The sequence below is a fragment of the Taudactylus pleione genome, unplaced genomic scaffold (genome assembly GCF_031769625.1).
Source record: "Taudactylus pleione unplaced genomic scaffold, aTauple2 ptg000230l, whole genome shotgun sequence".
NCBI lineage: Eukaryota > Metazoa > Chordata > Amphibia > Anura > Myobatrachidae > Taudactylus > Taudactylus pleione.
The window spans coordinates 8,678,612-8,693,926 of NW_028284632.1; the positions used below are offsets into that span (position 1 = coordinate 8,678,612).

Sequence of the window (15,315 nt, forward strand, 5' to 3'; positions counted from 1 at the left end):
CTCATGGCACTTGACCGAGGTGAGCCGGAGGAGGCGGAACTGGTTCAGTCTCCTCCGGCCCTTTACGTGTGGGGGCCCAGGGACAGCAGCCCCTGTCGCCTGCCGTTAAGCCGGCCCTGACAGGCCCTCACATCTAGCCTTTCATAGTAATATTTATGGGTCTATTTACTAAGCAGTGCTACAAGACAGAGTGAAAATTGATAAGAAAGTGATAAGGTGCCAGCCAATCAGCTCCCAACTGTCATTTTTCAAACACAGCCTGTAAGTTGACAGTTGGGAGCTGATTGGCTGGCATCTTATCACTTTTCACTCTGTCTCCTAACACTGCTTAGTAAATAGACCCCTTAGTATTGTTAATGTGGTTTGCTCAGTTTGGCTGATGGTGCCGTGAAGCGGGCCTGGCTCAAGGTCAGTTGCCTTACCCACAATAAGTATTAATTGGGGAATAAGATGATTGCCCCATTGTTATTTGTGATACTTATCTGGACTGGTAACAGACTAGTCCTGCAGTACCTGGGCTTTTTGCTCTCATCGATTCAAAATATAGAATTCACTTTAGTGTCTTCATAAAATGGTTTGAAAAGACTTAACTTCTTTTATTTAAAGGGTCTTATCCCTTTATGAATAGAGGAACATAATATACCTTTCAGAGATAAGCAAAAACCCAGGAATTTGCCGGGACGTGGCGTGGCGAGACGACCGAGGTCCTGCTTAGTTCTGAAAGGATCTGACCTGGGCTGACAGTCTAGGGTCTGTGACCCTGCAATAGACCAGGGTCATTGCCAGGACTTGCAACCCGTGTCTGTGCCCTGACTTATGTCTGAAAGGCATGACCCGGGTCTTGATGACCCGGGTCATGCCTAAAAGGACTTGATTGATGGACACAGTAGACACTTGGAGATGACATCAACTTCAAGCATCTACCGTTAGACGGAAGACTCGGGTCCGGTGTGAAGGGTGACGATCCAGGAATAACCCGTTGCCGGGTCCATAACCCAGATGTGAAATGGGGGTAAGTACTGAAACCCCTGCTTCAGCCCGTGTTTAGTGTCCAGTGTCCGAATCGGGTTAAAGCCGGGGTCTACGTCTGAAAGGGGTATTAGTGATCAGACCATTTTTGTTAAATTGAAGTTAAACTGAAGCTATGATTTTCATTTGTAAGCTTATCAAAGTTTTATGTTTGGAAAATGGGGATTTGATGGGATGTGCCCACAACTGAATTTCACCGTAATATTTTGCTAGATGCCTCCGAACAGTGATCAACAAGTAAACACTGAAGATTTACTGGCGACGGATTTTATTGTTACAGGTTGTTACTGAACACCCGGATCCACACAGTCTGCTCCTTCATATGAGAGGGCAAATTGGACACATGTATTGCCATGCGCTGGGGGCTAGAAACAGTCTGTCAGGAACAGATATTGGCTGTTTGTGACTGAAAATATAGGATAATGAACACAGCATGATTATAATGTGGGTAATGGGGTCCAGAGAGCATTGAAATACTGCATCAGTTTGCAGTGCCATTATTTTGTACAGGCTTCAATGACCTCTGGCTTAGAATGATTTTGTGGGACTACAACTCTCAGAAACCCAGGGGCATAACTACAGTGGGTGCCATTGCTACTTGCCCTTCAAAATGTTGCTATGGGGACCACAAAGTTCTAGTTACGCCCCTGCAGAAACCTTTCTTTTGACAGTGCATTTTGGTACTTGTTGTTCTACAACACCTGGTGAACTAAAGGTTTCTTAACACTGTCTTAAGGAGAGAGGTAGCTTTTGTTTGATTTGATTTTTTTTTTTCAGCTAGCATAGGCATCCCATGTCAGCATTTTCCTGGGTAGCAGTGAAAGTTTCCTGCTGAACTGTAAGAGAACTGTGTGTACACAGGATCATCTTACTACAGATTACTAAGGATGGTGCATACACAATAAAATCTTTTGTGAATCCGTGTAATTAAGCTCGCTGAACATGTAATACGGCACAGTTGGGTTCACAATAGAATCTAAGTTCCCTATTTTAGACTTTAAATACAGCAATTGAACTGAAGGATTAATATTCATGGATATGCAACACTAGGTCACCTGACCTGACCGTCAGCTGTACCAGGATTAAAGCTATTTATTATATGGCCTCGTATTATTATGACCTCCCTCACCGCCTTCTAGCAACAAACAGATGGTTACCAACCTGGGAGATTTATTTTGTCCCTATTTTTCAGAGCTGACCAGCTGCACAAAATTAATCTTTTTACAGAGAAAATACATTTACATTAATATGAGTGGAAAGAGACCAAAGCTGAATTTACCATATTATTACATTATTTAATTTTTCTATATTTAGACAGTTAGTTACCCATCTATCTAGCCAGCATTCAGGGCGAGAAGTTACCCATCTATCTAGTCAGCATTCAGGGCGTGAAGTTACCCATCTACCTAGTCAGCATTCAGGGCGTGAAGTTACCCATCTACCTAGCCAGCATTCAGGGCGAGAAGTTACTCATCTATCTAGGCAGCATTCAGGGCGAGAAGTTACCCATCTATCTAGTCAACATTCAGGGCGAGAAGTTACCCATCTATCTATCCAGCATTCAGAGCGAGAAGTTACCCATCTATCTAATCAGCATTTTGGTACGAGAAGTTACCCATCTATCTAGTCAGCATTTTGGGACGAAAAGTTACCCATCTATCTAGTCAGCATTTTGGGGAGAGAAGTTAGCCATCTATCTAGCCAGCATTCAGAGCGAGAAGTTACCCATCTATCTAATCAGCATTTTGGGACGAGAAGTTACCCATCTATCTAGTCAGGATTTTGGGACGAGAAGTTACCCATCTATCTAGCCAGCATTTTGGGGCGAGAAGTTAGCCATCTATCTAGCCAGCATTCAGGGTGAGAAGTTACCCATCTATCTAGTCAGCATTCAGAGCGAGAAGTTACCCATCTATCTAGTCAGCATTCAGGGCGAGAAGTTACCCATCTATCTAGTCAGCATTCAGAGCGAGAAGTTACCCATCTATCTAATCAGCATTTTGGGACGAGAAGTTACCCATCTATCTAGTCAGCATTTTGGGACGAGAAGTTACCCATCTATCTAGTCAGCATTTTGGGACGAGAAGTTACCCATCTATCTAGTCAGCATTTTGGGGCGAGAAGTTACCCATCTATCTAATCAGCATTTTGGGACGAGAAGTTACCCATCTATCTAGTCAGCATTTTGGGGCGAGAAGTTACCCATCTATCTAGTCAGCATTCAGGGTGAGAAGTTACCCATCTGTCTAGTCAGCATTTTGGGGCGATTAAGTTACCCATCTGTCTAGTCAGCATTCAGGGCGATTAAGTTACCCATTTATCTAGTCAGAATTCAGGGTGAGAAGTTACCCATCTGTCTAGTCAGCATTCAGGGTGAGAAGTTACCCATCTGTCTAGTCAGAATTCAGGGTGAGAAGTTACCCATCTGTCTAGTCAGAATTCAGGGTGAGAAGTTGGGTAGGAGCACATTAACAAACAAGGCATTGCAGTTATTTTTAAATTTACCCAAACTACAGCTGTGCCAAGAAAATGTTATTATACAGTGGTCAAAGGAACATTGCAGAATGGCGTTATCAAGCAATCCATTGCAAATGAAGCATGTGAGGCATGCCCAGAAATTTTAACTAATGTAGATTGTTTTCATGATTCAGGGGCCTATTCATCATCGGAGGCTGTATAGCCTCCGATGATGAAGTATTGAACTCGCAGCGGGGGAAACGTGACACCGAAGCAATTCATCACAGAAGCGGGGACAACTGCCCTGAAAAGCAGCTGTCCCCTCGGTTAGTATCGCAGCTACAGAAGTACCTCTCCCCGTCATCCCGGCTACAGTACCTCGGGTCACACATGCGCACAGCCACAAGGTAGGTAGTGAGGAGGCGACGGAGGGATCCGCTCGGATCCCTCTTCGCATCCCCGGAACTCCTTCCGATAGGAAGGTGCAGGGAACCGAGGACAAGCGTCGTCTGAAGTTTGCTGGATATCAGGGGGTCCATTTGGGACCCCTGATGATGAATAACCCGGTAACCTAAATATGTGGGAACTAGCGTTTCTGCATGGTTACCGGGCCATTTATCGGTTAATGAATAGGTCCCAAAGTCATTTTCCAGTAAAATGTCACTGAGTTTTATACGAGCAGCATAAAGGGACAAATATGATTATGAGAACAATAAATAAATTTGGCAGAGACAACATGGAAAAGGAACATGCTAGTGCAATACTGAATGCAGAAATTATCGGGAATCTGCGCGTACGGAGGACATGTTCTGCGTATGTACAGAATGGGCCCTGTGTGATCACATGCAGCCCTTGCTATACCTCTGCCTGATTGCCAGACAGAGGCATTTTCAGGGTGGTGCGGGGGCAGTTTCCTGGCCGTCCAGCCTGCGTAGTCTTACTCAGCTAACTGGCGCCATCCACGTCGGTCGCAGTGCTGGGATCGCAAATGCAGAAGAGGGAGTCAGACTCCTCCTGCAGCATTTGTGGCTTTGTAATTTCGTCCTGTGCTGAATCAGCCCCTAAAATCAGATTTATGGTGTTCTCTCAAAATTAGAATTTTTCTATTTTTATGTATTAAGGGAGACAGTGGGGATGATAGTGTAGCACTGATAGAGTAACACATGTACACACCCACGTGGCTCTGGCCACACCAACACAGCACTGGTCACAGATCCCCACCCATATCTGCATCCCGGCCCCCGATGCTTCCTCGCAAAAGATGGCGGCCCAGGGGTGCGATGAAGCGATTTGTGTTGAATCGCATCATCGTTGCCCTGCCCCCCGCTTTATAATGCCTTCTTCTGCATCAACCCCGCAGCGCCCTCCCAGAGGGCGCTGCCAGAATGTCGGTAACTATGACCCCACCTTCTCAGTATAGGCCCTTGAACATTTTCAGCCCCAGGCCCATGTGGCCCTTAATCCGGCCCAGAATAAAGTGGAAGTACTGATCTAGAAGCAGAAGGTTATTCTTTGCATTAAGCAAGTTAATGCTGTTGATCACAAACACGGGAATTTGATTATATTTGCTATCTGCAGGGGCAAACACAGGATTTCTGGAGAGGGGTATCCAAATGCTGGATTTTAGAGTGAGTGTGGCCAGTCCATGAAGAGGGCATAATTAACACTTAACCAGCTATAAGCTGCAGTGATCAGCAGGGTGCAGGTATGTACGGGCCCCTGCTGATCACTACACCAGCAATGCAGGTTGCGGGTCCGGGGTTCGGCCAGCGGGGAGCAGCAGGGCCGCAGCTTGTAGTCAGTCACAAAGATACTGCCCGGCCACAATCAGATCAGAGCGGCCAGGCAGTGTGTGCAGTGTCTGTACACTGTTTTGGATGATAGATTACTGGTTGGTGGATGACACTGGCCATCCACCAATCACTGTTGTGGGAGTAGCTAAGCACTAATTGATGGATGGCTGGAGCTATCCACCAATTGCAGGATACTGCAAATGCACTGGGAGAGGAGGAGCCGGAGGCATAGTTGCCAAGTCCGCTTATAACAAGCGGAAATGGGCTTGTTTTTTTCCCCAGTTGCTTGTTTTTTTTGATGATCGCTTGTTGCTTGTTTTTGGGCTTATTTTTTTTTTTTTAGGTAGCTTGTTTTTGGGCTTGATAGCCAGGTCCCACTACTAAGGTGAGCAAATGTTATATAGCTCCTTCACCAATCCATGTATGTTTAGCTGTCTGTCAGTATGTATATCTCTCTGTATATGTAGTTATATAGATTTGGTTAACTAGAATGACTCGTTTAAACGATCAATAGAAGTTACATTTTCCCATATGTCAGTTATTTTATTTTGCCGTGTTTGTTTAAATTACTCTTTTGTCCTGTACTTTACCATGCACAGAGGGCCTGATTCACCAGTGCACACTAGTTGCTTGGGATTCTGCACAGGACCTATTCTGCGCATGTGCAGAACGGGTCCTGCTATATCACACAGGCACCTGTATAGACAGGCAGAGGAGTTTGCGGGGCGGAGACGGCCTGCGTTCCTGGAAACGGGGGCATGTTGCCTCTGTTTTCTGCATTCCCGGAAGTGAGGGCATGTAGCCCCCGTTTTCCGGGAGTGGCAAGGCTAGGATCTGCATCCATGGACGCAGACTTCCTGGCCTTGCATGATGACAGAACACGGCAAGCTTCAGCAACCGCGTCCTGACCAAAGGTGCAACCATCGTGATCGATGGGTGCAATGGTGATCCCATACTGCAACCTCAGTCACAGCCTAGGATCGCAGATGCAGTAAGGAGATTTCAGGCACCTTCTGCTGCATTTGCATTTTAGGAAGGACAGAATTACAAAGCTGCTTGTGTGCGGCTTTGCAATTCCGTCCTATGCAGAATCAGGCCAAGAGTGCCCTGCGCTTTACTTCGCACAGTGGAGTCTGTTCGTAGAGCAGGGAAAAGCCATGTTTTGCAAATATTTATATGTATTTTAATAAAATGAACAATAAACAATAACGTTTGTGGTTTTCATTAAATTGTCCCCACCCCCGTACCACCATATTACGTTTGGCTTATGTTTTGGGCTTTATCGGATTGGGTTGGGCTTGTTTTGGGTTTGTTTTTCACTCAAGAGTTGCTTGTTTCTCATTCCAGAGTTGGCAATAGTGGCCAGAGGGGACAGCACAGCAGGAGGAGATGGCCGCCCCCAGAGATCTGAGGTCTGAATTTAAATGGATCCTTTATGCAGCTGGGGAGGGAGGGGGGAGGTATGGGGCATCACAGTTATAGATGTATAAGGAGGAGGGAGAGCAATTATGGGACAATTGTTTGAGGAGGGGGGCAATTATCAGACATAATTGATGGAGGAGGGGCAGTATTATAGGACATAATAAGAATTGTTGGTGGGGGCAGTTATGGGCAGGGCTGGCGCCACCATTAGGCAGCTGCCTAGGGGCACCGGCCACTGGTGGGTGCCGTTCACCGCCCTATTATGTTAGTGAGTAGTGACAGACCCCCTGCTGCGGCACTTGTAAAGACAGGCTACGGCCACGGCACTTGTAAAGCCAGTAGTGACAGACCTCCTGTCACTACTGTTAGTCTGAGCAGTGACACGCCCCGTGTACAGTCCGAGCGGCGGCCAGGGCCGTAGAGAGCCGCAGCGGGCCCAGGTACAGAGGGGGCATGGCCTAATCGCGGGCGGCGTGGCCACGCCCCCTCGAGCAAAAAAAAGTAAAAGTTTTGCAGCGCCAGGCGTTGTCAGCCCCTCAGCCCGGCGCAAAGCCAGGGGGGGCACGATCAGTGTGATCGCTAACCCCCCCCCCACAGGCAGCCACGAGCAGTCTCCCACTGCAGCTCAGCACACGCTGTGTGCTGGGCTGCTGAGAGAGAGAGAGAGAAGGCAGGGGGCAGCGGTGCCGGACCCGGGCCCCCACCGGGACCCTCAGGAAGCCCGGGCAATCTTTACCCGCTCCCCCCCCCTCTCGGAGCCCCTGGCAGCAGCGGCAGCATTTGTAAAGCCAACCACGGCCACCTCTCTGTCAGTGGCTGAGACAGTGTGCAGCAGTAGCGCTGTATACTGTCTCCTCATTTACCGGGACACCCGCAGCCGCAGCGTCTGGCGTGTTCAGCGAGGACAGTAAGCCACTAGATGCGGCAGTAGGGCCAACCTGTCTGAGTTGAATGCTTTTATTTCAGATGTGTCCACGACATACATGCCTATCCTCCCAGTTTTCGCAGAAGGCTCACAATTTTTCGGATAACCCCCCGCACCCCCAGAAGGGTAGGCACTTCTCCCACATTCTGCCCACTTTCTAGAATTAGGGCAGACTGAGGAGAATTCCCGCGGCGATCGCGGGTCTCCTGTGTAGGGGGCGGGGCTTAAGTGATTCTACGTGAATCACGTCATTCGGCCCCGCCCCCTATGTAAATTCTAGTCAATAGCGTAAATTTTACCGCGAGGGCCGGGCCTTAATGACACAAATCCTCAGGCCCCGCCCCCGTCGCCACCCTCCTGCTTCTCTTACCCGGGCTTCTCTCGGGAAGAGAGATTAAAAGGTAGGCAACTATGGTCCACGATTCCTGAGCATTGGAGCAAGTCCGGGAGTCTGGGAAGTGGCAGAAAACCCTAGAACCAGCCCTGGACATATATGTACACATCGGTCTCCTTTTGCACTGGATAGTATATGTTATACATTATAGATGGTCTATGGCAGTGCACCACTAACAGTGTATGTTTTCCAGATATCCTAGTTGGTGAACAGGTATATTCATTACTTACTGACACATTTTACCTAGGACTGCAAGAAGAGGAAGAAAAAAGCTTTGTCTATCGGGTGGCGCACAGTAATAGTCTACATTTTAATAAAAACTAACCTTAATCAGATTTACAGTACAATGTTCCTTTCTAGAACAAAAGCCAGCGAAATAGAGGTATTTGTGATACTGAGGAAATCTTTAAAACATGCAGCTTTAGTAAAATTGTATTATATACTATTGCTATTGTGGTCACGGTTTAGGCTGGTGAGGGGGGTTTCCAGGCAACCAGAACCCCCCATGAATTTTCCTATGATCTGATGACCCAATCAACATAAACACGCTGATAGATAAGCATATACTTATGGAAGCAGTTTCTTTCTTGGGCTCCCCCACATGAGGTACTGTAGTACCCCCAAATTTGTGCAGGGGGTTATAAGCAAAAGTAAGAAGAGGCTACAATCTGTGATTGCTCAATATTGGTCACAAATTTCTCTGGATCTTCCCAGAAGCCTCTCAGCATTTGGACAGGGCTCAAAAGGTGAACTGCAGAGAACTGGAAAAAATGGCTGCATGCATGGGACATCGTTGAGGAAATTCCCAGGTAGGATGATTTTTTTCCCATCATACTTGGAATTGCAGCTTTAAATAAAATATAACTATACTGGAGGGACAGTAGGTGGTGCTGTGTCCTAAGCTACCATTATGTAGTTTATTTTTATGGATTCAGCATGATTTACCGACGGCCGCATGGCCGGCGGTTCAAATCCCGACAGCGGCATCCCGGCAGCAGTGAAAATCCCGATCGTCGAAAGGTAAGTATTGACTAACCTATTCTACCCCCTAACCCTCCCTTAGTGGTGCCTAACCCTAACCTCCCCCCAAGTGCCTAACCCTAATCCCCCCTCTAAGTGCCTAAACCTAACACCCCCTTCCCCGCCGCCTAAACCTAAGTCCCCCCGGGGTGTGCCTAACCCTAACCTCTGATCGGGGGTGCCTAACCCTAACCCTCCCCTCCCCTGGCCTAAACCTAACCACCCGGGGGGGGTCCCTAACCCTAAGTCCCCCCCGGGAACAATAAACCTAATCCTTCCCCCCCCCGCGCGGCTGTCCGCGCCCGGCTTATGCTCGATCAGTAAGCCGGGTGTCGGGCTCCCGGCGTAGGGAAAATAACAGGCGTCGGGATTTCGACGCCTGTCATTTAACCCTTGCCGGGATTAGACAGTCGGGAAGCCGACAGTTGGGATTCCGTCCATCGGCTTCCCCTTTTTATTCTGGAAGGGTATTTTCTTATACCATTTTGTTTTTTTAATCCTCCATGTTATATTATGAAGGTTACATGTGCTGTTCACAAGGGCTGATTCAGAGATGGACGCAATGGTTATGTATCCGCAGTTGTGCAATTATCGGTGGTCTGCGCATTCACGTCTGAGTCGCACTGCGCCAAGTTTCATTACTGTTGGATGTCGCAGTGAGGATTTGGCTGCAGTGTGATTGACAGTCAGGGACTGTTTGGGGGGATGGAGGAGTGACGACCGTTTTTCGACGGGTTGCAGACAGATTGCGATCCCGTACACAGATAATATGGCTCTGGTATCTTACTTACGGCGCCCAATCTGAATAACCATAGGGTTACTTAGACCTTCAATAATCACCTCATCTGTGACCGATGCTGCGTCTTTGAATGCAAGGGCTTGGATTTGCGAAGCCGCCGGTGGGCAGCTAAATACAAATCCCGGTGGTTGCAACATTTGCATATTTTCGCATATCTGCTTTGTACAAATAGGCAGCAGGGGCGGCATTAGCGTACATCTCTGAATCAGGCCCACAGTAAAGGTTACCCCACAGTATACTTTCCATCTATAATGGGTACTTATGGGCCCCTGGGCACCATTTACCCGGAGACCTGCGCAGTAGCTGCTGCACCGCTGGAGAGAGGAGGGGGCCCACATGAGCCTGAACACGGGCCCCCTCCTCTCTTAAAACGCCCCTGACTGTTTTCTGTGTTGATGCTTGAACAGAAAAGCATATTTTGCAACACAGACTAAGACAAGGATTCCACAATGTCACAATCTATGAAAAACACAATATACCTCATTATGAAGAAGTCTATAACATCTATTCCTTGAATAAAGGAATAAAAAATATCTTGAATAAAGGTACAATGGTACAGTATCGAAGTAAAATTTAAATACTTTGTTATAAAGTTAGTCACGGCCTACTGCCCCAAGAACGTGTGACATTATGACATAAGAAAGTGGGCGGCCGGTTTGGGAGCAGCCAGGTGCATCTTAAGGCTTCAGGCTGCTGTTCCCGGCACCCCAGAGGTCTGTGAAGGGCGCCACGGGGGGTAGCAATGGTGCCGCCCCCTTATATTTCTCCAGTTATATTGAATAAAAATTCCATGTTGTTAGACAATTATGTTTTGCTAAAATGTTTTCAGATGAACTACAGATGTTTTTTTTTTTTCAATCTCAGTGTAATTGTAATCGTTTTGTGTGATGCTTTAGTGTCACCTATAGTTTTATATGTATTTTTTGTATTGTATATATGTAATTTAATGTGGGTCATGCTGATAACAGGAACCACTTTTTCAATATACTTACCCATCCAGCAAATAAAAACAAGCAGCAGTACACTCAGCCACACTTCTGCCTGAACAAAACTGAAGTGGAGTCATTCATTTCTTACCTGTTAAGCACCAGTAATACAGCGGTGTGTGACCTCAGTACAGCCAAGCCCCATAACAGTCCCAAACAAATTTGGACGTATCATTATCAGACATGGTGATGATCACGTAAGGCTTGTGGGAGAGTTCATCTTACAACACAGGCCTAGGCTAAACGCCTCAATGACTTTTGTTCCTGATCCTGTACCTCAGCTATGAGGCCGAGCAGCAGGATTGAGCTGGTCACCAGTCACCAGTATTACACAAAGTAATTATTCATTAAACCACACACTTAGCTAAATAGTACAAAATCCAAACATTGCTATTAGACATTGCTGAGCATCTGCAGTTTTCAAAGGAACGGTGTTCTTGCACATAATTTCTTACAGGAACCCATTTCTGTATGTCCTTCATTACTTGTAATACCAGGTTGCACAACAAACACACCAGTAATGGAAGGCATATTTACTGTTTAGCGCTTCTTGCATCTGCTCCTTGCTATTGGCTGCATGATACCAGGTGACTAGCAGCCCGTCCTTAGCTGTAATGTCCCCATGTGACTGCAGATAGTCCAACATGTCTCCTCCGGTGCTGAATGTAGTCTTTGAATCTGGAGAGAAATGCAACCAATTATTGCTGTGAGACAAGTAATCTGCGGTGTTCAATCTGTTATAAACAGGCAAACGCAGGGGAGGGGGGGAACAATTGTCTGAAAACCCCCCTCCCTAGCCAATACCATGATGACCACAATAGAAATAAAAAATATATAAATTTAGTATTATATGCGAAGATCCCCTCAATGTCACAAATGAAATAATCAGCACTATCTGTTGATCTTTTAAATTGTGTCAGCCTAAAATGAATATATTTGTGCACCAACTAAGAGATCTGGAAAACATGCACTCTTAGGGGTACACTGATATACTTTAGACCATCTATAGGGTCAATTATTAATACTGTATAAAAATACACTATCCAATACATAAGGAGACCAAACTGTACATCTACTGTATGTCCAGAACAGTGCAAAGTTCTTTGTCTTTTCCATGTTGTCTGCAGGCTATGTCCTCTATAATGGCTGGCCAAGCCTCTGTGGTGACATATCAAGCAGAGTTTGGACCCCACAGCTTACCCCATCTGAAGATAGCGATGTGCCACTGTAGCACAGGGATGAGGAACCTCAGTCCCGGGTGCCGTATAAGGCCCCTAGGAATCATTTGGTCTGGCCCGCTTTTTTCTGCTCGCCTCATCTGGATAGCAGGGTGCCTATAATGGCATCCTGCAGCCAGAATATATGCAGCAGTGCCGCTTGGAACGATCACACAGCTGTCCTTACAGCTCCCTGGAGCATCCTCAGGATGCTCCAGGCATTGCTGTAAGCACTGGCGATTGTGGCCCCATCCACATGTGACATCACACGGAGGGGGCATGGCCTGCATCGGGCCCGCGAATAATGTTATAACAAAATCACACTCGGCAGAAAAAAGGTTCCCCACTCCTGCTGTAGCATTTAGAAAACACCTCACAAAATATACCAGGAGAGGGTTCCGGAGGTCACAAGCGACTAACGTGCGTGGTCAGTAGACCATGCATGCACCGTAGTCCCGATGGAGGAGTGAAAAGACCACTTTGCGGTCACTAAACTGAGCACATCGCTGGGACTGTCCCCTTTCCGAGCCCCTGTCCCTGCGTGTGCTATTTAGTACATTTGTGCTGTGTTATCGCATACAGCAATGCAATCACGGGAGCGAATGTCGCACTCAATTTATTATTGATAAGTGGGACGCAATCTCTCTTACACTGATCTTGCTGTTACATTCTCCTTAGACACCTCTGTTCTAGATACCAAAACCCCTATTTACCTATAGTTCATGTACATTACACCAAATGGCGAACAAATCTGAGAATGGTCTCTCTCCTCCTCGTGCCACATCTATATGAAGGAAAGTAAACATGGCTTTGACGTACAGCTCACACTGTCTGCCATCACTTTCCTCATTACTTATTTCAAACAAAACAAACCAATATCTCTCTCCCCAAGGGGGCTATTTATCAAACCCTAAAGGCGCACATCCACTATCCGATTAAACAGTGCGATTGAACGATAACGACATCGTTATCGTTCAATCGCTTGTTAATCGGGCAGCTTAATGTCAAAAAGGACCGCTGGTCGTTATTTACATCTATCATCGCCCAAACATGCTGGTCAATCTGCCGATAACAACAGATTGGCCATGTTCGCGGACGACGGTGGGTATCTACATTGAACGACTGATCGTTCAGTGTAGGCACAGCACAGACTGTGAAATGACTGCTGGATTACAGTGTCGTGCAGTCGTTACACAGTCTGCTAGAGGATGTGTCCATTTACTCTGGAGAAAAAAAAAAAAGAGCAGTTTTCACAGGAGAAGGGGTCATTTTAAGATCACACTATTTATTAAACCTCTACTGCCCGAAAGAGTATTGATATCTCCAACATTTACAAAGTTAACTGCAGGAAACTGCCGTCCTCATATCTATCGAGCCCTGAAAAGCTTGGCATTTGGGAGCTTTGGCATTTGGGGGCTTGCTCCCGACACCATCTTCAGATGGCATTAGTACAATTTCCCATTGCCAAAGCTCTGAAGATAGTGAGCATTACCATTTGCAAATGTGCAATCAGTACGGTTTTTTGCAACTGCGCTAAGTGAATAGTGTGAGATTTTTCAAGGGAAAAGTGCTTTTCCGGGACAAGCTCTTTCCCGCTGTCCGTGCAAACATTGTTATAGAGCTCTCATAACTAGAATCTAAACAAAGCAAAATGAATTGTTATTTATTGGGGAAAAGCCCAGTAAATAATAAATAGCCCCCCAAATCAAATCAACCTTGCCATATATTCTCTCTATCCCATTCCTTCACATCTCTTCTCTCCTTAATATGTATCTCAGCCATAACAGCTCTTTAATTTATCTGCGTGTACTGTCGCTTCGCTCGCCACGCTGCGAGCACGGTGGCTCACTTCGCTCATCACAAGAATATATTCCCCCTCTATGCCCACTTGGATGGTAGGGAATGACATTGGACACTGGCAGATGACGTCATCGTACATCTACGGAAGGGGATCTATCTCTACCCGTTTTTACTTAGACTCCCCTTCCATCTCTGGGTAACCATGCCATTACCAAACCAATCATTAAAAAAAACTCTGTTGACATTTTATCCCTCTCCTGCCATCGCCCCTTTCCTGCCATCGCCCCTCTCCTGCCATCGCCTACTCTTACTTCTCACCTAAACTACTTAACAGTAATGTTCATTTGCCATTGTCATTCTTCTGCATCCTTTCTAATCCCTGCTGTACCTTGTACTATCTGCCTTTATTACTCTAGAGAAACTGAAGTAGCTAAGAGAACCTGTTCACTGCTAAATTACACCAAGCACAAACTAATGTCCCAATGCCTTTCAAGCCTTTATGAGCAAAGTTGTAACCACACACACAAATCCTACCTTTTACCGGTGGCATTCCCAACGTCAGACAAAGTGCAGCAATTGTAACACATACTGCCAGAAATACGCAGGCCCCTGCTACCGTCCTTAGGTTAGATAATGTGCAGCACTTCATCCCGAAACTCTATGGGAACAGACAGCCCCTCTGTCCACTGGGATGTGATAGAGGGCTTATGAGTGCTTCTGTCGATTATTAGACTTCCAATTGTCTTCGGGTGTAAGGACCCTAGTCAGCTCCACATCCTATAACTGAGCCCCACAATAGACGCCCTGCCTTATTATTTTTCAGGAAAAAAGACGTCTTCTCACATTACAGCGACGATCTCAGCTGCGGCTCTGCCTCACAGCTGAAATTACAGAAAGCACATGCAGAACGCTGCACTTGGACCTTGTGCCACTACATTCATTCTTTCACACGACAGGGGAGAAATTCAGTCCTTATACGTTACAATAGATAATGTGTATGTATTATCACCGAGAACTTTAGAACACCCAGCATTCAGGACTGTCCTTTCTGGATTGTTGTTTTTTTACTCCATCTCCAGTTACACAGGTTTTACACAACTCTCTGATAAAGCATTGTTTATGGGAAATCATAGGTGAATATAATCTGGTGTTTATATTAATAGTAAGCCTATGGGTCATTGCAGCACATTGCATAACACATCTCGCTAACGTAAAACATGTGGGGAAAATATTTGGGTTTGCAGATTTTAAAAAGTTGTGGATACAAGTCAAATATTAGTGACCAGCGCCCTGGTAGCCTTGTTGTCTGCACCTGGATGTACATAGAAATGTAAAATGCTGACATTCTGCAGACTGCCAACAGTTAATATGGGATCATGTCGACGTTCTCATGTCAACAAAACATACCAAGCCCCTCAGTACTATATTTTATACTACTAATGAAATCACTACAACACTATTAAAATAATTGTA

The 15,315-nt window shown here is 46.2% G+C and overlaps 1 protein-coding gene across 1 annotated transcript in view; it reads right to left on the reverse strand.

The window, feature by feature from the left end:
- Nucleotides 1–14,713, reverse strand: part of FAM151A (family with sequence similarity 151 member A) — a 50,377-nt gene extending 35,664 nt beyond the window's left edge. The window contains exons 1-2 of the mRNA XM_088479361.1: nt 14,377–14,713; nt 11,363–11,503 (exon numbers count right to left, since the gene is read on the reverse strand). Coding sequence (XP_088335487.1) covers nt 11,363–11,503; nt 14,377–14,491 — 256 coding nt within the window. The 5' untranslated portion in view covers nt 14,492–14,713. The remainder of the gene's footprint in view (nt 1–11,362; nt 11,504–14,376) is intronic.
- Between the last annotated feature and the right edge of the window lie 602 nt (nt 14,714–15,315).